Source organism: Lacerta agilis, chromosome 5 (assembly GCF_009819535.1).
Source record: "Lacerta agilis isolate rLacAgi1 chromosome 5, rLacAgi1.pri, whole genome shotgun sequence".
Lineage (NCBI taxonomy): Eukaryota > Metazoa > Chordata > Lepidosauria > Squamata > Lacertidae > Lacerta > Lacerta agilis.
The window spans coordinates 20,332,435-20,354,270 of NC_046316.1; the positions used below are offsets into that span (position 1 = coordinate 20,332,435).

Genomic DNA, 21,836 nt, shown 5'->3' on the forward strand with positions numbered 1-21,836 from the left:
GAAGATTATCTCAGGGTCCAGGTAGGTTCCTATGGAAAGAGGTGGTCCTTGAGGTATTGCTGTCATGAGCAACTAGCTTCCTTGCACATAATACCTGAAGCAGTTTTCTAGGCTCTTTTAAGTACAGTAAAGTCTATACTTGCTGATATTTATATACCCACAGCACTTTAAACATCAAAGGATATGTGGCTACTTAACTCCTACATATCGATGTCCCACCATTTCATTAATGTATTATTTTTTGGCATTTCCCTTTTTGCTATATGCACTACAGCTGCATCATATTCAATAATATTTTATTCGTTTTACTTAGAGATGGAATTGGCTGCACAGAAGCTGCTTGCACTCTGGGACTAGTCAACTTCACCACTCTACTGACTTGGGACTATGACTACAATTGCTAAAAATGGTCTTTACCTTCATGCATTACATCTAACCTACTATTGCTGAATTAGCTCCAGTTCCATAGTAGGGTATAACAAAAGTAGCTGCCAGACAGACATTACATACAGTCTTATTCTGTTGAAGATTAGTTGTGTTCCGTATTCTGTAGTGCACCTAATTGCAGATGGTATAAAGCTGAATGGATTTTGCCTCAAATTGCAGTTTATGAAACTCCTTCATTTATTAAGGTTTGGTCATTTAAAATAAATGAGATAGTTCATGTAAGTACCAGTATACTTACTTGAAAATTATTTTTTAATAGGCTCTAGGAATGCTGAAGAATCCTGATATAAAATTGTCTAAATCCCAAAGAAATTGAAGGATCCCCCCAAGGTCTTTAAAGGATTATCAGCTAAACATCTGATGCTAGCACCAAGCAGCTGGAAATATTCCAGCCTTTAGTTGTGATTCAGGAAAGCTACATATGCAAGGAGCTTGCACTAGTTCAGCAGAGTTAGAAAAACATTTAAAAATTTTTTATGTGGGGGTGGTGGGGTGAATGCTCTACCTTTTGGAACTCCGTCTTTTGAGCTCACATACTATCATAGTTCTTTGGGTCCTATCTTCAGTTCCAGTCAAACTGGAAAGAATAAGTTGACTGAAAACTAAGACTGAAACTTTATCACTATACTCAAATTAATATGTATATCCTTATCTAGAGTGCCCAGGTATTGAGTGATTCTAATGCATATACAGTGTATTTGGGTTCTCAAGTATTGAACCGCTGCTTTTGCTTTCTAAAGGTGTTGGTGGCATTTTCAGTACAAAACAGTACAGTATCTCACTGTTGTTGTTTTTTTTAAAAGCTGCCTTGTGGATCCAACTTGGTAAATTTCTAACTGCTGGAATGAACTTGTCATGACAGTTACTGAACTTGCTGCCTTGCTCAGTGGATTGGGCAACCCTAAGCGTGCTAGCAGACAGCAGGCATGCCTCCGATTAATGTGCTTCCGAAAGACTGGAATGATGAAATGTTGACTCCAGCTAGAACAAACACTGCAATACTGTATGCCCTTGTACATTCCAGGCATGTTACCATTAAAAAGTGGTTCATCTCTTTCCTCCATATGCAGTTACTAGCTTGGCTTCAGAAAGGAAGGCGAGTGTAAACTGAAACATTTCTGCTCCAGCAAATGATACCAGAGATGTCAAGGGAATACCCATATTCAGAATGCAGCAACTACGCAGAACAGTGTGGAGGGCTCTTGTTTCATTGTACTGTCTCAACTCTCAGTGGTCCGGCACTTATATTTTCTTAATGGCAACAACATCACAATTTATGGTTCAAGTAGTTCCTTGAGAAAGGCAGCATGTCCTATCTTAACACAACTTTTCATGTATTATAGTTAAACAATGAGTTTACTTTCTAGATGCAGAATTGAAAGGGGAATCATTTGATCTGATTTTGTGCTTCTTAAATAGAAATGGAGTTGCTAGAAGCCACTTTTGTACAGAATTGAAAAATCATTTAGCTGGCCTTTCTTTGTAGGCTTTCTCTAGAAATATATATTGACTAAAGTGACACCTTCCAATTGTTTGTTTCTCCCAGAGCAAGTGTATACCAAGAGGAAGTAATTCATAGGTCATTGCTCAGCCCCTTTCACAAAAGGCAAAGGATAATAAATTTTGTTTAGATTTTAGATTATGTTAAGTCACTGTAATATCAAAATGAAGGGGCATAATTTTTTTCTTTAAAGTAGAAATTATTCATATTGTGGCTTCAGGTATTCCAAGCAAGCAAAACTAGCCTCTGCCTTGAGCAACAGCTTCCTGCATATGGTAGTAATTTCCAAACCACAAATGTGAAGGCAGCATTTTGCTCCAGTGCATAAGGGCTAGAATTTGAGTATACCAGTTCTTTGCCTGTAACACTGCAAAACAATGCCAGAATTGCAGGGGTGTTAACCAGTAATAATAATTTTATTACTTACATGCTGCTCATCTGACTGGGTTGCTCAGCCGCTCTGGGCAGCGTCTAGCAAAATACTAAAAACAGTCAAACATTAAAATCTTCCTTAGAGTGGGTATGTATTGTAGCACAAACATTCAGGACAGATTGTGTCAGTAAGCTTCTTGGCATATTTATTTATTAATTGCTACTAATCAAGGAAGGGTATTCAGTTTTAGTCCTTGAATGCACACACAGCTTTAATATGGTCCATATACCCAAAATAAGCAGTATTTTAGTTCTTGGATGCCTGTGCTGCATACAAATTTGGGTTTTTTTTGTCTGACTCCAGAGAACTGAAAAATTGCTTGTGTGGGACTTTTTCACAGTGATTCTTTTACAATGCTTCTTGTGCAAATGACACTTACTCTTAGCCTTTGAGGTTTGTTTCTACTTGACTATGAAAACTTAAGTTGGCTTATTGTTTTCCTTACAGGTATTCGTTACAGTACAGAAGTGAGTGTCGATGAAGTGAAAGCTTTGGCTTCTCTAATGACATACAAATGTGCCGTAGTGGGTAAGTGATGTTTGTAAAGGTCCATGTACGTTCAGTCATTGCTAATGCTATTTAAGAATATTGAGGCCATGTCAAACTTAAATCTCAGAGCATTGCATTAGAATATGAGATGGGCTAGGTATGTATTTATTATATATAAAATATTTAACTCCTTCTGTTCTCCTTCATTTGATGTTTTCAGTGAAGCAGTTATCTGCTTAGGATAAGAAGAAATTTAGGTTTAGCATTGAATTAGCATAGCCTTTATTTAAGCACTCGTCAGTTAGCCATAGGCAACAAACAATTGCATGCAGCTAAGGAAATTGGCTTGTGGAGAGAAAATGGATCACTTCAACCCTCTTCTGTGCCCAGCATGGAAAGCAAGCTGGCTGCCAGAGAAGAAAAGCCAACCTAGAAATATAGCTGCTGCAGGAATGACAGAACCCATCCCTTCTCTGCCATCTCCCAACAATCTAGTGAACATTATTTGTCAGTTAGTAACTTTTGTGAACTTTCTAAGAGGGCTAAATTAATGGGATGAGTTGGCGGTAGAGAGGGTTTATAGGGAATAACCATATTTACTGATTAACAGGATTTGGAAACACACCAAATCAACCTACAATTTATATGGTGCCAAAGCTGCCTGTTAAGCCCCACTAATTCATAAGTCAGACTTAATTCATTGTTTTAAAACACACATATAGGCTAGTTTAGGTGTTCTCTTCTTAAGGAGAGATTAGGATTATACCTCAGGGTCCTATAGTCTTTCCCCTGCTTTCTTTCCCAGCTTCGAAATGTGTGCAAATTTTGGCTCAGCAAAATTCTTCACTTTCTAGAATTTATCTCCATATATTTGTGATTCAGTACCAGTAACAATCTGCATTGCTTTTAAAGGTTTTTCATGTTGCTGTACGCCACCCTGACATTTTGCAAGAGGGCGGTATATAAATTATTTTGTTAATAAATAAATATAGAAAATGCCAAATACTCATCATCAGTAGTGGCAGGTTCTGTTTCCCCCATCACTTACCCCTACTCTTATTTTGCAAGTTTTGCATTCTTGTTTAACGTAGCACAAACATTTGTTTTCAGATGTGCCGTTTGGTGGTGCAAAGGCTGGTGTAAAGATCAATCCTAGAAATTATACAGTAAGTTCCAATCTGGCAGAAATCTTTTAACCAGCATGTTTAGGTTGGGTAAGTTTGAGAAATTACTCTGCTATAGTAGGGCTATTGTGACAGCGGGGTGGAAATCTTTCATTCTGTAGTGTGTTGAGGAATAAAACATAGGCAACGTATTCGCAATTTAAGGTTTTAAAACAAGTAAGGTGTTTCAGAATCCCCTATGTAAAAGGTTTCATTGCTTAAATTTATTTACAGGGGTCCACAGATTTTGGCTGACCTTGTTAGCCAACCAAACATTTAAATTCACCAGGACACTGCTTTTCCCCCCAAAAGGGCTGGGTGTTTTCACTGTTCCTCAAACTCATTGCAAGGTTGGGGTCAATTCCATGTCACCTTCCTGCTATTCCAAGTTTAGATCCAGAGATTGGATTAAGAGGTTACTCCTGTAATTGCACTGCATTTACAAGGTGCTTGGAATGTTTCAAGCACAATGTAACTGTGGGGATATTGTTATTATTTATACCCCGCCCATTTGGCTGGGTTTCCCTGCACCAAGCAGAGTTGTTGTATTATGACTAAGAGCACATAAGCAATGGAAACACAAGTATTGTTGAATGTTTTTCTTGGTAAATCTTTTAACATATGACATTAATGGTTGATGTCTTGCAACCTAGCCCTTAACTGCTTTTTTGTTATAGGATAATGAATTGGAAAAAATCACAAGACGGTTTACCATAGAACTCGCAAAGAAGGGCTTTATCGGTATGTTATACAGCAACTGCTGTAACAATTGCTATGAGAAAGATGGCTCAGCAGCATTTTCTGTCTTTATCTCTCCAGAAGGGTTTTAGCAGTTGCTTAGCATGCTCTGAGTAACTCATGCAACACAGTGTAACCATTACATTTATCATCTCTAGGTACACGCAGAAATGCCAAAGTGCTTTGTTTCTTTATTCCAACCAATCTATCAAGTTAGACTGTGTCTGGGCTGCACCACTTCTGATTGCAGATTCTTGTGACTGAATGCTGAGAAGAGTTTTAGCTTCTCTTTGACCTGCTGGTTCTCTGCACACAAAGGGTTATTGTTTACGGAGGTGTACCCAGTCATGCCAATTCCCCCATATGGTTTAAAGTGGTACAGCCCAGCTTAAGCTTAAGCCACATGGTCTTTACTTAAAACAGGGATTGCCAATATCTGAATCCAAGAGGTTGACTTTATACTTTAGCCCAAGGTCCATAGTATATTGCACTGACATATACACATCTTCTGACCCACTCATAGGCGGTCAGACTGTACCATAAAAGCAACATAACTTTTCTAGTAAGGGCTTTACAGTGTGATATTTGGGTAAAAATTTACCAAACCTTGATTAAACTTTAGTGGTGCCAGTTGGGGACCATGCAAAACTGTTTTATGGCTCAGATCTAGTTGCTGTTGGTCATCCCTACTTGAAAAGAAAGTTGTTGGCATACTCCAGAGTATTAAGTTGCTTTTGTATATTTTTCAGATATACCCAAGACCTTGTTGATGTGGTTGTGACAAGGGTTGCACATGTTTGCATGTAGATGTAGCATAGTCTTGTTCAGCAGCCGTCACTTATTTTTGCTTTCTTTCCTAATAATTCTGAACACTATTTGCTTTGTGCAGAGTTAATGCTTTCATTCTATGGCCCCAGAATTGCACCTGAGTAGCTAACAGTTGTACAAACGTAGCAAAATAGCTCTTCTTAACCTGGTCAATTTGATATTCAGAGCAATTTTGTTACTGTCCGCTTTTTCATGCTGGTTGAAGTTGTGCCAGTTTTAAAGGAAGTTGAGGAAGGAAATTGAAGCTCCACCTTGTAGCAAGCAAAAAAAAAAAAAAAAAAGGCTTTGTCATAGCATTCCAAAATAACCTGATGCTTTCAGAAATGACTATCTTATGCAGTACTGTTTTCCAGCCTTTACTAATGTCCCTTATAAGTTGCACTAGTGCGTGAATTGTTCTGTTTCCATTTTTTTAATGTGATCCCCCCCTGTAAAATTTGGAATGACTTCTCATAACCAGAAATAACTCTGTAAAAAGGGGCTTGTCCCTACATGAGGAATACTGCAAAGAACTAAACTGCTTAATGAATTATTGTTATCTAGATATTTCTTCAAAAAAAAAAAAAAAACCAACCTCTGTACTGTGATTCTAGGCTGCCAGTAATCCTAAATGCACTTTCATGCCAAAACCATGAAGAAAATTAGAGGAAAGCATTAAATACCTTTTCCCAGAGTAAACCGAGTAACACAAACTTGGTCCTGAGTCATATTAACTTGAGAGACAAACATCTCAGTAATATAGAGCATGTGAAAAGCCAGGAATGGTTCCATTTCCCCTTAACTTCACATGTGGCTCTAGTATACAGTGCAGCTGCATTGGTGTATAGATGATGATGATGGTGATTGATGATGATAGTGATAATTAATCATCTGATCCAGAAGTCTTCCAAGCAGCCTCCAAAATGTGGGTGCATCATAAGAAATATTGATTCATTGTTTATAAAGCACAAACCAGTACTGTACTGTAGTTCACAAAACGGTACAAGAGTTGCTATGATATTGATCACTTAAGGTTGGCTGTAAATTGATACAATTGAGGCTGCTGTTTGAATTGTGTTGATGGTCTTAATCTTGCCTGCAGGGCCTGGTGTTGATGTGCCTGCTCCTGACATGAGCACAGGTGAGAGGGAGATGTCCTGGATTGCAGACACCTATGCCAATACCATAGGACACTACGTAAGTTCTGAGTGAAGGCACACACTTTAATCTAGGCAGAATTAGTCAACCCATTTTGCCAGTTGTGCAACATTTACCATTTCCATAATCTTAAGCACTACGACTAACATATATGTGATACTTCGCATGTGCAGTACAATGCAGAAGGCTTGTATCACTTTTTAACAAGCCGGCAGCACAGTCATTTGTATGTCTACTTGAGTCTTATTCCTGATAGGTGTTTAAAAAATTTGGGTAGCTTCACACATTGATGAAGTTGGTGTGGATACATTCTATGAACCATAATGTTCCCATAATATGCAGCCATACTTGAGTTTTTCTATTGCATGTACACATGAGAAGCTAAGGCCCATTGCAGCTCCCAGGTACTTGTACGTATGATAGTAGAACCTGTTCCCCCAATCTTAATTCTTGCATTATAGTCGTATACCTAATGTTACTCTAATGCAGTGCCTTCCAGATGTTGTTGAACTATAACACTCATAATCTCTGGTGAAATTATGTCCCATGCTAGTGGGACTGATGGGAGTTCTGAGCCTAACATCTGAAGGGCACCCTGTTGTCTACCTCTGCAGTAATGTACAAACTAAGAAAAAAGCATGCTAAGAAAAGGCTGGGTCAAATTCTGTTCTGTTGTATACTAGTTCTGTGTGTTCAGGGAGCCTCTCAAATATTGCTATTCAGGCCTATTCATAAAATGAGATTCAGGCCTCTGAGCTACTCATTCCTGCAACCACCAATTGGAACCAGTCAGAAAATAGTAGCTGGGAGTCACACAGGGATCTTGATTATTGGGACAAAATCATTGCAGTGATGGGGAAGGCCTATTCCTGAGATTTTGTCCAGCTGTTGCAAGTTGGAGTAGTACTGGCCAATGGTCAAATTCACTCTAAAGCTGTCTATAAAGTGGTACCTCGAGTTACAAACACCTCAGGTTACAAACGCTTCAGGTTACAATCTCCACTAACCTGGAAGAGTTACCTCGAGTTGAGAACTTTGCCCCAGGATGAGAACGGAAATCGTGTGCCGGCGGCACAGTGGCAGCAAGAGGCCCCATTAGCGAAAGCACGCCTCTGGTTAAGAACAGTTTCAGGTTAAAAACAGACCTCCGGAACGAATTAAGTTCATAACTAGAGGTACCACTGTATATTTTTATTCATTGTACAGTGGTGCCCCGCTAGACGAAAATAATTTGTCCTGCGAAAATTTTCGTCTAGCGGGTTTTTCGTCTAGCGAAGCGGCAATGCAAGCCGCGCTTTCGCTAGACGAAAAAAAAGATGAAAAATTTTCGTCTTGCGAGGCAGCCCCATAGACTTTTTCGTCTTGCAGGGCTGCCTTCCGCTAGACGAATGCCTTCGTCTAGCGAGGCATTCGTCTAGCGGGGCACCACTGTAGTATAACTGGAGTTGGACCTTAGTCTCTTAATAGAAAAATAATGGTTGTGGTTATACGTCCTGCAAGGCTGGCTTTGTTTTGCCTCTTTCCATTTAACACTTGATCATCTCTTAATAACAGGGCACGAGAATACAGAAGTATGCCTCTTGGTAAAGCAGTTTGAATTCCCTGTCAGAGTTTATACCACATCAGGAAAAGTGTTTCTTTTTCAGGATACAACAGGCTGGCCTTTGAGAGTTCTTAATTATTCATGCATGAGAAAGCTTTTGAATAATTCCACAGCTCCTTTGGCTAGATTGCTGTGAGTTAGCATTTTGCTTGTTCAAGGTGGCTATGGAAACAAGTTTCTGGAGCAGCTTCTTCATTTGGCCTGTTACATTCAATTTAAACTTTGTTTGCAAGTTGAGTGGCAAAACAATAAAGATTCTAATAAACACAAAGTGAAAGCAATGAGAAGTGTTAACACTTAAAATCTTTCTTAGCCCACAAGCCAATGATTACATTCTAGTGTAGCAAACTCTTTAGTATTCAGGGCAGTAGACCAGTGTCCCTGTACAGTTTTTGTTTTCCTCTTTTATCTTGTGATTCAAGGCACTACTACTAAGATTTTTCGTCCCTGGGAATGTTTGCATGCTGGTTCTGGGCATCGGATTCCTAAAAAAAGGCAAAACATAAGTATTGGGGTAACTTAGTTAATAATTCTCTGCAAACCTGCGGGTTTTAAGTGTCAGTTAAATCTCTAGCTCACACTTGGTATTTGAAGGTTAGCCAAATTGAATTGTAAACCCAGTTCATTTTCTGTTCAAGTATTGCCTAACTTTTTGAAGCAACAGTGTGGCATGCCTCATGTGCATTTAAAGTGAAAAAGCTTAGTTCTGCAGCCTTGTATGAACTTCTGCTTTCAAAAGTGCATAGATAGGCATGCAAGAAAGTGTTTTGTCACATGCTACTGATAGAAAACTAGTTAAAGCAATCAAGGTTAACAGTTTACAGTTTAATTTCCCATTCCCAAAAACATGAGTGACGTCTTAGCTGTAAGACAATCTAGTTGGCTTTCTATAAAACCTTCTGATGGTGATCCTCAAATGTTTCCTGCTGTAAAATCACAGTCATTTCCCCAATTCAGCACAGACACCTGAATCTTGACAAGCTAGAAACGGCCAAGCTGCTCTGCAGCACCTGTTGATTCTGTTGTAGGTGCAACAGCTCCCAACCAAAGTGTTGGGTGCCGACCTGCCTGTGGTGCCACAGCTGCTTCCAGACCAGTTGAGTCATGCAGTATCTTGTCCCCGTTCTTGACCTGCACTCTAGGAGTGCCAAGCACAACACTCCACACTGTTGTGCAATATAGCAGATTTATGGACTGGGTCCTGTGGTTATGGGATCGTAATCCCAGATGCACTTGCTATGAGAAAAAACACTAAAGCTCACTTGTGAATGAAGAAATTTGTATGAGTCATCGGCAAAAGAAAATAGTTTTATGCTATGAGTCAGATGTTGTTTTAAGGCATAGCAAGAAGAAGAATGCTGCCGAGAGTTTTAAGGGGCTCCTGCAAAAAGTAAATTTAGAGATAAAGAGGCAGTTGAAAATTGGAAGGAAATGGAAGTTTGTTGAAAAGGAAGTTCAAATTGTCCAGAACGTTGGTAATATGGGGAATAAATTTTCCATCTGTCGTTTGTGGGAGTTGTTCCCTCCAGTGGCAGCCCTGTGTTATGGAAGCACACAGGGAACTTGACACCTGACTGCCAGCTTTTCGTGGTGGTCCTCATGTTTAGCTCACCCTTTGTGTAATGAATACATATGTGCAAAACTACAAATTAACCAGCCAGCCCCTCTCTGCTTTGTTTTCATTGAGGGAGTAGTGAAACATGCTTCAGCTGTTTTTAAAGACTCTGGAAAAAAGATGAAACCAAAAAAGAGCAAAATGAAGTATATAATTAGAAGAGTAACTCTGCTATGCATAGGCTCGGATATCTGCCTGGGCTTTTAACAAATTAAAGGATTATGCTAATAGTTTTCAAATAATTGTATTTTATGTTCCCATTGCCAGATTATTTTAAAGGTGATTAAACAGCTTTGGCTGATTTAGTTGTAAACTGCCCACAGAAGGTTCAGATCCTCTTATGTGCTATTGCAAAGTCTACCCAAAGTGGATAATATTTTAAGCATAGTTTAATTGGGATTTCTTATAAGCTTGTTTTAATATAGCAGGTAGCAAAGCTAGACTAGCCTGCTTTTTTAAGATACATTGAATCAATAAGTGAACTATGAGGAAGCTGTTCCGTTACCTAAAGGGTGCAAATGACATTTAAGAACCATTCAAAACTTGGGTGTACCCATTCACAGAAATCACTGGTGTGTGTCAATCCTTGTCAGGAAACCCTGCTGTGAACCAAATACACCTTGGGCACATGCACACTGATGTAAAATCTAATTAAAAAGCTGTTTAAAAATATGTCAAGGTGATCTTAAGATTTAAGTAACCTGGGGTATCTTTCTGGCAATTACATTAATATTTCTGCTAAATTTACTACATGACACTTTGCTGGGCAGTAAGCAGATCCTCAAGGCATCCTGTGTCATGCAAATGCCTTTAAATTGGTAAAAGTACAGAATTGTGATTGGGACGCGGGTGGCGCTGTGGTCTAAACCACTGAGCCTAGGGCTTGCCAATCAGAAGGTCGGCGGTTTGAATCCCCGCAACAGGGTGAGCTCCTGTTGCTTAGTCCCAGCTCTCAGTCCTAGCAGTTCGAAAGCACGTCAAAGTGCAAGTAGATAATTAGGTACTGCTCTGGCGGGAAGGTAAACAGCGTTTCCGTGCACTGCCCTGGTTCGCCAGAAGTGGCTTAGTCATGCTGGCCACATGACCCGGAAGCTGTCTGTGGACAAACGTCTGCTCCCTTGGCCTATAGAGCGAGATGAGCACTGCAACTCCAGAGTCGTCCGCTACTGGACCTAACGGTCAGGGGTACCTTTACCTTTATTTTTTACAGTATTGTGATAAACCGATTTGTTTGCAGGAGCAACAACATGATATGTTAACTTCAGTGAAGCTAAAACTCACTAGACATCATTAACACATAAAAATTCAGCTATTCTGACAGATGCCATGGGAATGAGCCTAACTAAACTTATTTATTACTTTTTAGGACATTAACGCCCATGCTTGTGTCACGGGAAAGCCAATAAGCCAAGGTGGTATACATGGTCGTATCTCTGCCACAGGCCGTGGAGTCTTCCATGGAATTGAGAACTTCATTAATGAAGCATCATATATGAGTCTGTTGGGAATGACTCCAGGATTTGGGGATAAGACATTTGCTATCCAGGTAATTTTGTCTAGAATAGTAACCACACTGGAGAGAAAAGCTGGATACGTAGCTGCTTTAACTGATAATATGCATCTCATGGGATATTGCTAGAACTTTAAAAAACAGACGTGGCACACAGTATGACATTCAGATTCTGCTAAATTAGACACTGTAATTGACATTGGTAAGGAGGTCTCCCTCCTTTTCTTTTTTCCTTTTGTATTGTGTCAGATCATAAGCCTGTAGGAACTGACTTCATAAAAAATCTTTGTATGATGATTAGAAAAATTTGTGTGCTTTATATATAATATGGCAAATCTACACTATTTCTCCATCCCTGTTTCAAAGATTATCAATCATGCATGTTGGAACTAGTATCTTCTGTAGATGGGTCCACTTTTGTAAAGCAACACCCAGTGTATGGGGGTTTCATGAACATGCAGTAGCTGCTGTATTGCATTCATAGGTCCTGTGCCACCTGCATAGTCTGAAAGTAGACTACTTTTTATTAATTTATTAAAAGCATTTATAGCCTACCCTTCATCTCAGTGGATTCCAGGATACAGGACAAGCTAGTTTCCATAAAAATCTCATGAACAGCCATGCATAATAAAATAATAAGAGCAATTAAAAACATGGAGCTGGGTAAATGCCACAAATAGTACATCTCTTTCTAATATGATTGTATCGGTCAGAGTTTTGAATTTTACAGTTACCTAGAGTTCAGAAACTTGTATTTGTATTGCTTGCTAGAATCCTTTATTTAGAGCTACGTAGAATCAAATTTTAGATTTGTTAAAACAGAAAGTTGCCCCTGCTAAATATGGGGTTGTACTAATGAGTTACTGTATTTTTGCCAATTAATAAGCGAGAGGGAAATTCTGACCTGTGAAAACAAAGGGGTGCCAACACTGCTGCTCTGGAATGCTTGTGTTGGCAGAGCTGAAATGGGGTGTGCCTGTGCCCAACCAAACAGGGAAATAATAAGGGGGGAAATGGAGACAGGCAAGCTTTGTCCTTGAATAGTTTGCATCCTTTCCCCTCTGAAGTGATTTTACAATTAGCTGAAATAGGCTGCTAAACTGTCAGGACTGTAGGTCAGCAACAAAACAATAAATCAACTGAAGCCAGTGAAATTATTTATTCAAGGAAACCAACCACAGCTCTGGCCTACTGGTCTCTGAAATGAAACACTTTCTAGGTCTTGCCCGATGAAGCAGCTGCAAGGACTGAAGGCCCCCACCTTCCCAGTGCCCACTAGGACTCCTCCTCTCCTGAGTATTTCCTATGCAGTCTCGGGCTGCATCTGCACACAACCACCCTCTGTTCTGTTTGTCTCATTTCTCTGTGGGTTATAAAGACCAGGTGGGAGGGAAGCTGGTCGGAGCAAGAGCGGAATACTCGCTGGCTTCTGCCTTGGAGTCTGAAATGTGCCCTGCAGCAGCCTCTTCCTGTGCACTACACTCTGTCACCTCTTCTGCTTCTGACACCTCCTTCCGGTCTACTCCTTCTCCCTCTGACCACTCATCGTTGTTTCACTAGGCTCTGATCCTTCTTCCTCTGGGGATTCCTTAGGGGTTCCCCACTTAGTGCCTCCCACCACTCCTCTGCATCCAGCCAGGGCATTGGCATATGCTAGTGCAAATTTACTTGCATCCTAAATAGTCATTCTGCTGCAAACATCTAGGATAGGGTTCCAAAACCATATGAATTTTCCTCTAGGAGGATCCAGACCTCCTTTTCTCCAGCTTAAAGAGTTCAACATCAGCATTCCAAACTACTGGGAAGAGGGAAGAGGAAGAAATATTCTTGAAACTGAATATCTTTCAGTGTAACCTTTATGAAAACTAAACGCATTGCTTTAATGGGTGATGGTTAAATCTTTCATGGACTTTCAGTTAATTTCTTATATCCCCAGTAACAAACACTGCATTCCCTGAAATGTGAATAGGTTGCAATTTAACCATTGATATCTCCTGTTTATTTGTACAGTGATCTTGAGCCTAAAAACACTTCTCTTCTTAACAGGGATTTGGCAACGTAGGGTTGCATTCTATGAGGTATCTTCATCGTTATGGTGCAAAATGTGTTGCAATTGGAGAAAAAGATGGTGCAATCTGGAATCCTGATGGACTTGACCCAAAGGAGTTGGAAGATTACAAATTGGTATGAAAAATGGTTCTTTATTTCATTGCAAATATGTACAGCAAAAATAAATAACATATTGCCAATGAAGAAGGTACATTGAGTATTTTGATCAATAAAACAGGGCTCTGTATTGGAAAGAAGTGTTCCATAAATGTGTGTTAGGAGTTCTCGATATACAGAATTTAATCGTAGATTTGTATTTGGAAAGTATGTCTGCTGACTTTATCGTTAAGGAAATTTCCTTAGAGATCCATATAGCATCAATCCGGCTGCTCGACTGATATACTTCTGACTGGAAAGTATATTCTCTCTCTAGTGGGTGTTACCATTCATATCTCCTAACATAATAATCTTTTGGTTCATGTACTCCATTAGCCTGTTTTCCAAATCTTAAAAAAATTCACCCTTCTTTTCATTAGGGGCGTATATTCCTATAATTACAACCTTTCCCCCCATATTGTAATTTGTGTCGCAATCACTCTTCCCAATTCATCTTTAAATAACAATTATGGTTCAAATTTGGACCTAATATACAAAACTACTCCTTGTTTCTTGGTGCTGTCTGATGATACAAATTCCAAACCAATTCCTTTATTTATCAATAATCTTCTATGTCTTTTAGCAATCTGTGTTTCTTGTAAACAAATTTTATCTAAATTTAGTTTCTTTAAAATATGTGCTATTTTATTTCTTTTTAACTTTACTATTTAATCCATTTACATTCCATCTTAATATTTTCATATGTGCCATATTGTTTGTGTTTTAAAGTCATGTCTTTTTTACTTTTCTTTTTCTTCCTATTTTTATCTTCTTCCTTCTCCTGGCTGTCTACACTATCCTCTGATTGTTCTGGGTCCTGTCCTCCTACTGCACCTTCCAGAGAGGGGTCTGTACCTCCGAAATCTTTATATTTCCTCCAGAATTTCTCTACCTCCTTTTCATCTGTGATTATAAGATTCTATGTTTAAAAGATACCTTCTGGGTGCTCCCAGTGGTACCTGGTGTCATTTCTTCTGAGAGTACCTGCAAGGTCTTTTAAATGGGGCCTTTTTTAAGGAGACTGGGAGGGACTTCTCTATATAAAAGAGTTTCTCTTCCCCCAATTTTGTATTTGTTATTATTATGAGTCTGCCATATTTTATCTTCTATCCATCCTGAATTTAGATGTATCAGGCAGTCTCCAGGCCATTTTTGGTCCATGTTTGTTTGGATCTAATTCTATATCTAATTCTATAGAATTAGATATAGAAGCAGATTGGATTATTAAAATTTATGTTCTATTTGAATTCACTGGAATGAGCCATTGACTACCCTTTTGTATCCAAACAGCAACATGGATCGATTCTCACCTTCCCAAAGGCACAGCCCCTGGACTGCCACATCCTTGAAGCAGACTGTGACATCCTCATCCCAGCTGCCAGTGAAAAACAGTTAACAAAGGCCAATGCCCACAAGGTCAAAGCAAAAGTAAGAGGAGCACACAGAATAAATGCTTGATAATGGATCCAGAAGTTGTGATCCTCTTGCTGTAGGCAAATTGTGTTATTTTTGCTCACAAGTTTTTCTGTATTCAGCTGTAATATTTTATTTTCTTTCCAGATAATTGCTGAAGGTGCTAATGGACCCACAACTCCTGAGGCAGATAAAATCTTCTTGGAAAGGAATATCATGGTTATTCCGGTAAGGTATATAATTCCTCCATGCCAAAATTAGCATTAAAATATTTTTGTTAAAAACATACCTGTTTTACATGCCGAAAATCGAAAAAAAATGTGCCATCATTTTGGAGCGCATTGAAATTTTTAGCAAAATTCCCAATGATTTTAATGGAGCTGGATTTGTACCCTATGAATTTCCATTTTCTCTATGGCAAGGGTGGGAAGGAATGTTCATTTGGTACAGGGGAATACATCACAACTTGATGCATAACTTTGTAAATTGATAGTTTAAAAAGAAAACTACAGAGTTATAAAATTACTCAAGGACCCAAGTTGAAAATGAATTTTGGGCAAGGGATCCATCCTGGTTGAAGATTATTTGTATCCCATACAAATAAGCCTACTAACACTGATCAGATTTAACTTTCCTTTCACATCTGTATTTGCAAGCTGTTAAACTCATAACAGAGTGGGGTGTTTGCAGGCTTTTTCAGCGGTGTTTCAAATATTCAAATTTCACTTAAACACGTGATGCCTTCAAACGTAACCCCTGTGTAGGGAGGGGGGCCTGCACTGTCATTTAGCCTAGTTGGAATGTAAAGGGAAAGAGGTGCAGGCTTTTAGTACAACACCTCATTTCTGATCACTCACAGTCACACTCTCACAAGCCCCTAGTCCAGTGTTTTTCAACCACTGTTCCGCGGCACACTAGTGTGCCGCGAGATGTTGCCTGGTGTGCCGTGGGAAAAATTGAAAAATTACTTTATATATAGTCAATATAGGCACAGAGTTAAATTTTTTAACATTTTCTAATGGTGGTGTGCCTCGTGATTTTTTTCATGAAACAAGTGTGCCTTTGCCCAAAAAAGGTTGAAAAACACTGCCCTAGTCCATGTCCAAAGGTGCTGCTCTGCTGCTGCTGCTGCTGCTCACTGTGGCTTGACTTGGAGCAGTGAGGTAGTACTCCTTAGACAGTGCCAGCCAACCTTAAAGTCCCACAGGCAGATGATATACCGGTATAAGCTAGCCCTCTGTTCCCTCCCACAACCCGGCAAGAAATCTGGCCTTTGTTGGCCTTTGCCTGGGTAGCAAAGGCATAGCTCCTGATTGAATCCACTTAAATCACTGCATTCCAGTTGTCAAGACAACCAACCACTTGGCTTGCTTTATTACCTTGGGGTTTCCATCTGCTGTTGGGATCCTTTTGGCCTCCAGTAGATCAAACATTGCACAGCTGCAGGAGGTGATACCTGACCAATCGTCTTGGATCATTGTTTTGATTTTAGGAGTAGGGGGGCACAACTACCCTCTGGCACTGCCTGTGCCGGTAGCATGTTAGCAGCCAGTGCAAAGATGTTATACTCTCCAAGGTCAGCTTCTGACTGCTGCCTCCTCAGCTCCCTCTGCTTCACCCCCACCCCACCCCAGTTTAAATGCAGTATGGATTGTGTGCTGTCAAGATGAGGTGGAAGAAGCTGCAGAGTTTATTATCTGCTGACAGCCAGCAACTGAACCCAATTTGAAGTGTGTTATGCTCAATGAGTGTGGGTAGCTGTAATAGCAGCTAAGCTGTGTTTTTCAAACAGCTTTATTTTTCATTTTACAAAGTGGTACTAGAGTTAGTGATGTTAACAATTTCTATCTGTTGCAAAGCGTACCTTTCCAAATTACCGTCTTTTGCAGTTTTGAAGTAGACTTTAATTAAGTTGCCTATAATGCATTTTCTTAAAAACAAAAACAAAACAAAACACAAAACCTTTAAATCTTGTCCTATGCAGGATCTCTATTTAAATGCTGGTGGTGTAACTGTGTCTTACTTTGAGTGGCTGAAGAACCTGAACCACGTCAGCTATGGTCGCTTGACTTTTAAATATGAAAGGGACTCAAACTACCACTTGCTAAGTAAGTTTAACAAGTACTGCACAGTTTACGCAGATTCAGTAATAAATTGTATCATCCCATCTACTAATAACAAACTCACTTTCTTTAGAAGATTTCAAGTTTTGTGAATTAGTTTACAATATGTTCTTGCAGATAGAACCTTTTAGTAGAACTTGTTTTTGTATGGCATAATGCAATACATAGAATAATATTGCCAAAAAACCCTATGTAAATGCAAATTAATAATACTGGAGAATGAGATTTTCTGTTATGTAGTGGAAGTTTATAGATAAGCTACTGAAAAGCAAATTTCAGTTTAAAAGTGGAAGTAGATACATTTTGCATCAATCTAGAAGTCTCGTCACCCAACTGTCCATCCTTGAGTCGCTTCAGAGTTCTATCTTCCTGCAGTAGAATTGCTTCAGTTGAAATATAGGAAACTTGTTTAGTCGTGTCCGACTCTTCATGACCCCATGGACCAGAGCACACTAGGCACTCCTGCCTTCCACTGCCTCCCGCAGTTTGGTCAGGAAACTTAGTAGCAAAGCAAGTGCTTCTGAGAGAGACTGCTGAAACTTGCCTTCTGAGTCAGCCAAGGCTTCATACTCATTGAATACAGCAGGATTTACTTCTGAATAAGCAGGCATAGGATTGGATTGTAACTGTCTGGACTGAAAGTTGCTTCATTTAAGAATCTTGCATAGGAAAGAAGCATGACTTAATTATTTCTCCCTCTTTCAGTGTCTGTCCAGGAGAGCTTGGAAAGAAAGTTTGGGAAACATGGTGGAAGTATTCCAGTTGTGCCTACTGCAGAATTCCAGGATAGAATATCTGTAAGTAGCTGCTGCAAGAGTTTGCTTATTGCATATCTGATAAATGCCTATTGCAAAAAAGAAACCAGTCTCTGGGCACAAGTTGTGTAATTGTCAGACTAGAGTAAAAATACTTCACTACTTATAGTATGAAGGACATAATATGTGTTTTGTTTAGCTGCTTTCAGTGGGTTATAGTTCCAGCTGTTGCTGAATTTGGGTGGAGAAATGAAGTTTTTTTTATACCTACCCACAATCTTTGTTAGTCCATGGCAGCTCATGTTGAACATGTCCTGCTCTAACAAGCCTCAGCTGGGTACCAGAGGTGGGAGCTGGAAGACTCCCTAGAATGAAACAACTTAAAAGTCAGACCACATCAGTATGGCTGCTGTTGGTGGGTTACCAGTGGGTTGACACCAAAAGGGTTCTCTACTTTGGGGGGTCACACAAGCATAAGGCGCGACCTCTTGGTGCTTTCCTTTTGGTCCCAGCCTAGATGAATGTATGCTGACTAGTGGGGAGGAAAGAAAGGAAGTTATTGAACACGTTGTGGGGCGGGAGCACTGCACTTTCTAGGTGAGAGGTATAGTGGGGCCCCTAAACATTTGACAAAGTGCTGACACAGGGATGCAGTAAAACGCTCTTGTGCTTATCGACTCTATGTACTTTGTTATGCTTGAACTGATACCATGGTACTACGTTCCATGGCAATGTTTGCACTGGGGAACAGGAAAGAGTGTGGGTGCCCCATTCCAGTGATCACAGACAATGGGACAGTTGGCAAAAGTGGATGGTCACTGTGGCAGATGAGACTATAGATACCTGCGTGCCATACCCCATAGCAAATGCCTCCCCTGTCCACAGGTTCCTGGTAGTTGTTTCACTGTGCCTTCTGACTTTGTAGTGCTGTTAATTAACGCTAGTGACTTACCCATGATTTTTTTGTGATTTAAAGGGCCGACCTGGGGTGTATTGTGGAGACCTGGGAGGGTGGGGTGGGCAGAGGAGATCTGACTCCGATTTGTCCTCCTGGGTACTCTGTGCAGCATCCACATAGACTGGGGAACCGTCTTGCTCACCACAAAGCTGCATTGCCTTTTGATGGTCCTGGAAGGCCTGCAGCTGGGACATAGAGACAGGCTGGGAATTTGCAGCTTGCCATAATTGTTGTCTAACTTTGAATAATTACTGACACAGTACTCTTGAAGTGTACTGGATTACATGAATGTTATATACGGATAATCTATTGCTTGGCTTCCTAAATAGAAATTCCAGAGGGAATAGCCTTGTTAATATGTCAACTGAATATAAACAGTTAAATTAAACGCATTTAGGTTGGTTTGGCTTTGGCTAGTCTCCTTTTCTATCCAGCAGTTAAAAGGGGTATACAAAAAGTGGCATAATATATCAATCCCTTAAGCTCTAATATTTTAAAAAAAATACAAAATGGGGTCTGTGGCTGGTTTCAGACTGACTACTCATTGCAATTCTTTTCAATATAGGGTGCATCTGAAAAAGACATTGTCCATTCTGGTTTGGCCTACACCATGGAGCGTTCTGCTAGGGTATGTATTACGTAAGGGTGGAAGCTTTAAAATTGTGTTGACACCTTATCTCCAGAGGTATTGCAGAGGCACATAATAGTGTGACATTGTTCCTTCTCACTCTAGTTTCTGGATTGCATTAGTTAATCAGCATTGGGTACCCTACACAGAACATTAAATGAACTCTTTTATTTTTCTAACTTGCTGATTAGCAAAAAATAATATTCTACCTATAAATTTAGCAACAAGTAGTGGAGGCTGTTCTGCCTGGTGAAGTGCTTGGGGAGTGTTGCTTTAGGCTACCCTGTGCCCTGTTGCAAGCTCAATAGTAAGCCCTTTTGAGCAGAGTGTGTACATGCATATGATTGCTCTGTCTGTCTCAGCCAAACCAGAGTGAATACACTGAGGCAGCTCCTCATTCCTACCATTGTCTGGAATGGCAGCTGACTTAAAATGGTTTGTTCTGTCATCAGTTCTGTGGTGTGTTTCTCAGCATCTTCCAGGATTAAGAGTAGCTGAATGTCAATGCCCCAATATTAAGACAGAATGGATAGGTCCCTGTGCTTAATAAATTGTAGAAGTATTCATTTACCACTTTATTGGCTACCTTGTGCCATTTAGAAATTGAATATGAAGCCCGAGCTAATTAAGGAGCATTATATTCCTTGTTCAATGGCTTCTCCAAGTCTGATCAATATTAGCATTGTGTGTGTATTCAATAAGAGCTCGGTAAATATTTTGTACTCACGCTGTAACATTTTTGTATTCTCCAGCAAATCATGCGTACTGCTATGAAGTACAATCTAGGTCTAGACTTGAGAACAGCTGCCTACGTCAATGCAATTGAGAAAGTCTTCAAGGTGTACAATGAAGCTGGTGTGACCTTCACATAAACGGATAGTCATCTGCCAAGGTCTGGCACCCTGTTGCATACCCTCTTCAGAAAGCGTATTTCAAGTTTACATATAACCACAGAAATCCCTCTTTTCTCACTTAACTATAGCAGATATGATTCTCTGTTGGCTTCAGTTTGAGTTAGTCTTTCATCATTAAATAAATAAATAAATCTGTGGGTTAGTGCTTCATGCCGAAAGATATCTAAAGATAACCATTTCATATGCACTTGTTTTGGGGGAAGGGGGGAGGTTCCAAGTATTCTTTGCCATGAAACTTTAAAAAGGTACCTTTTTATTGTATGAACCTGTGGTCTAGCCACAATAAGCAACCTAGCGAAGCTTCAGATCACACGAGTGTGTGCTATTGGAGCAAATAGCCAACTATTCATGCACTTTGGTTTTCAAACAATAACTCTCCCAGCTTTGGCACTTTGAATAAAGGCCTTGGATGATCAATGCAGTGGCATTATCAGCGACAGAACAGGCCTCCTGCAGGGAATATCTTTGATAGGATTCTCATTTTTACACTTAGCAGCATCATACACCTGGTTCTCCTTAGGCAATGTGTGTGTTTCTTTTTATAACCTGTGCTCCTGTTACAGGGATGCCTTGAAATCATGTACTCATCCTCTACTCAAGCACTGCAAGGTGCATGTAAAAAGATGGGTTCCAGGAGCTAGTATTTTTATAAGCTGAAGCATTATCATTGTTGTACAGGCACCCAGCGAAATTATCTCTTGTGTTTAATCTTATTGCAGCATATTCATTAAACTTGTTTTTTAAAAGAAGAATTGACATGTACTTGAGCATAATCTTAGGTAGTCCAAAGAATTTGTGTAGCCTCTTACTCAGTTGTGTTTTATTGTCTGAGAGCTTTTAGCGTTAGCTATTGCCTCAATGAACAATTAAATCATTGGCAACAAGGAGGCAAGCTGCTACTACAAACTTTGTGTAGTGGCTTAACATGCTGACTTTGTTCTCTCTTTTTTGGTGGTTTGCATATTCTGAACATAAATACTGGTAGTTTAATACAGAGGGGGCCTTGAAGCCAGGACTCAATCAGAGTTTTGAGGATTCTTGATAGGTATTTTGTCCAGAGGAGTCCTATAAAAGTGCCAGGTGTATTTATGTAATGAATATGAATTGTTTTTTAAAAACAAAAAACAACCCAAGCCTTCCCAGAACTCATGCTTTTTTCTAGCGACTTTGTAACTCATGACATAACATGGTAACAAAAGCAATTATTAAAAGTTGACCTTTCCAAACATATGCTGGTTTGTGTTTTTCACAACATCATGAGAGCTGAAACGTTCAGTGTAAATAGAGTGCAGCTGGATTTGGAATGAGACAGAGAACTTTTCAGCCATCTTTCATAGTACTGGTAATCAAATTTGTACAATGTGTTCTTTGGTTTT

General features: G+C 39.7%; 1 protein-coding gene across 2 annotated transcripts in view; it reads left to right on the forward strand.

Annotated features, from left to right (window-relative positions):
• Positions 1–21,688, forward strand: part of GLUD1 (glutamate dehydrogenase 1) — a 33,182-nt gene extending 11,494 nt beyond the window's left edge. Inside the window, exons 2-14 of one of the 2 annotated variants that reach the window (XM_033148791.1) lie at positions 2,829–2,909; positions 3,981–4,036; positions 4,711–4,774; positions 6,681–6,775; positions 11,321–11,500; positions 13,511–13,648; positions 14,511–14,516; positions 14,960–15,097; positions 15,230–15,310; positions 17,067–17,190; positions 17,911–18,002; positions 19,484–19,546; positions 20,299–21,688. In XM_033148791.1, coding sequence (XP_033004682.1) covers positions 2,829–2,909; positions 3,981–4,036; positions 4,711–4,774; positions 6,681–6,775; positions 11,321–11,500; positions 13,511–13,648; positions 14,511–14,516; positions 14,960–15,097; positions 15,230–15,310; positions 17,067–17,190; positions 17,911–18,002; positions 19,484–19,546; positions 20,299–20,418 — 1,238 coding nt within the window. In that variant the 3' untranslated portion in view covers positions 20,419–21,688. The remainder of the gene's footprint in view (positions 1–2,828; positions 2,910–3,980; positions 4,037–4,710; positions 4,775–6,680; positions 6,776–11,320; positions 11,501–13,510; positions 13,649–14,510; positions 14,517–14,959; positions 15,098–15,229; positions 15,311–17,066; positions 17,191–17,910; positions 18,003–19,483; positions 19,547–20,298) is intronic. The other variant, XM_033148792.1, reaches the window with a different exon arrangement.
• Positions 21,689–21,836: the final 148 nt, after the last annotated feature.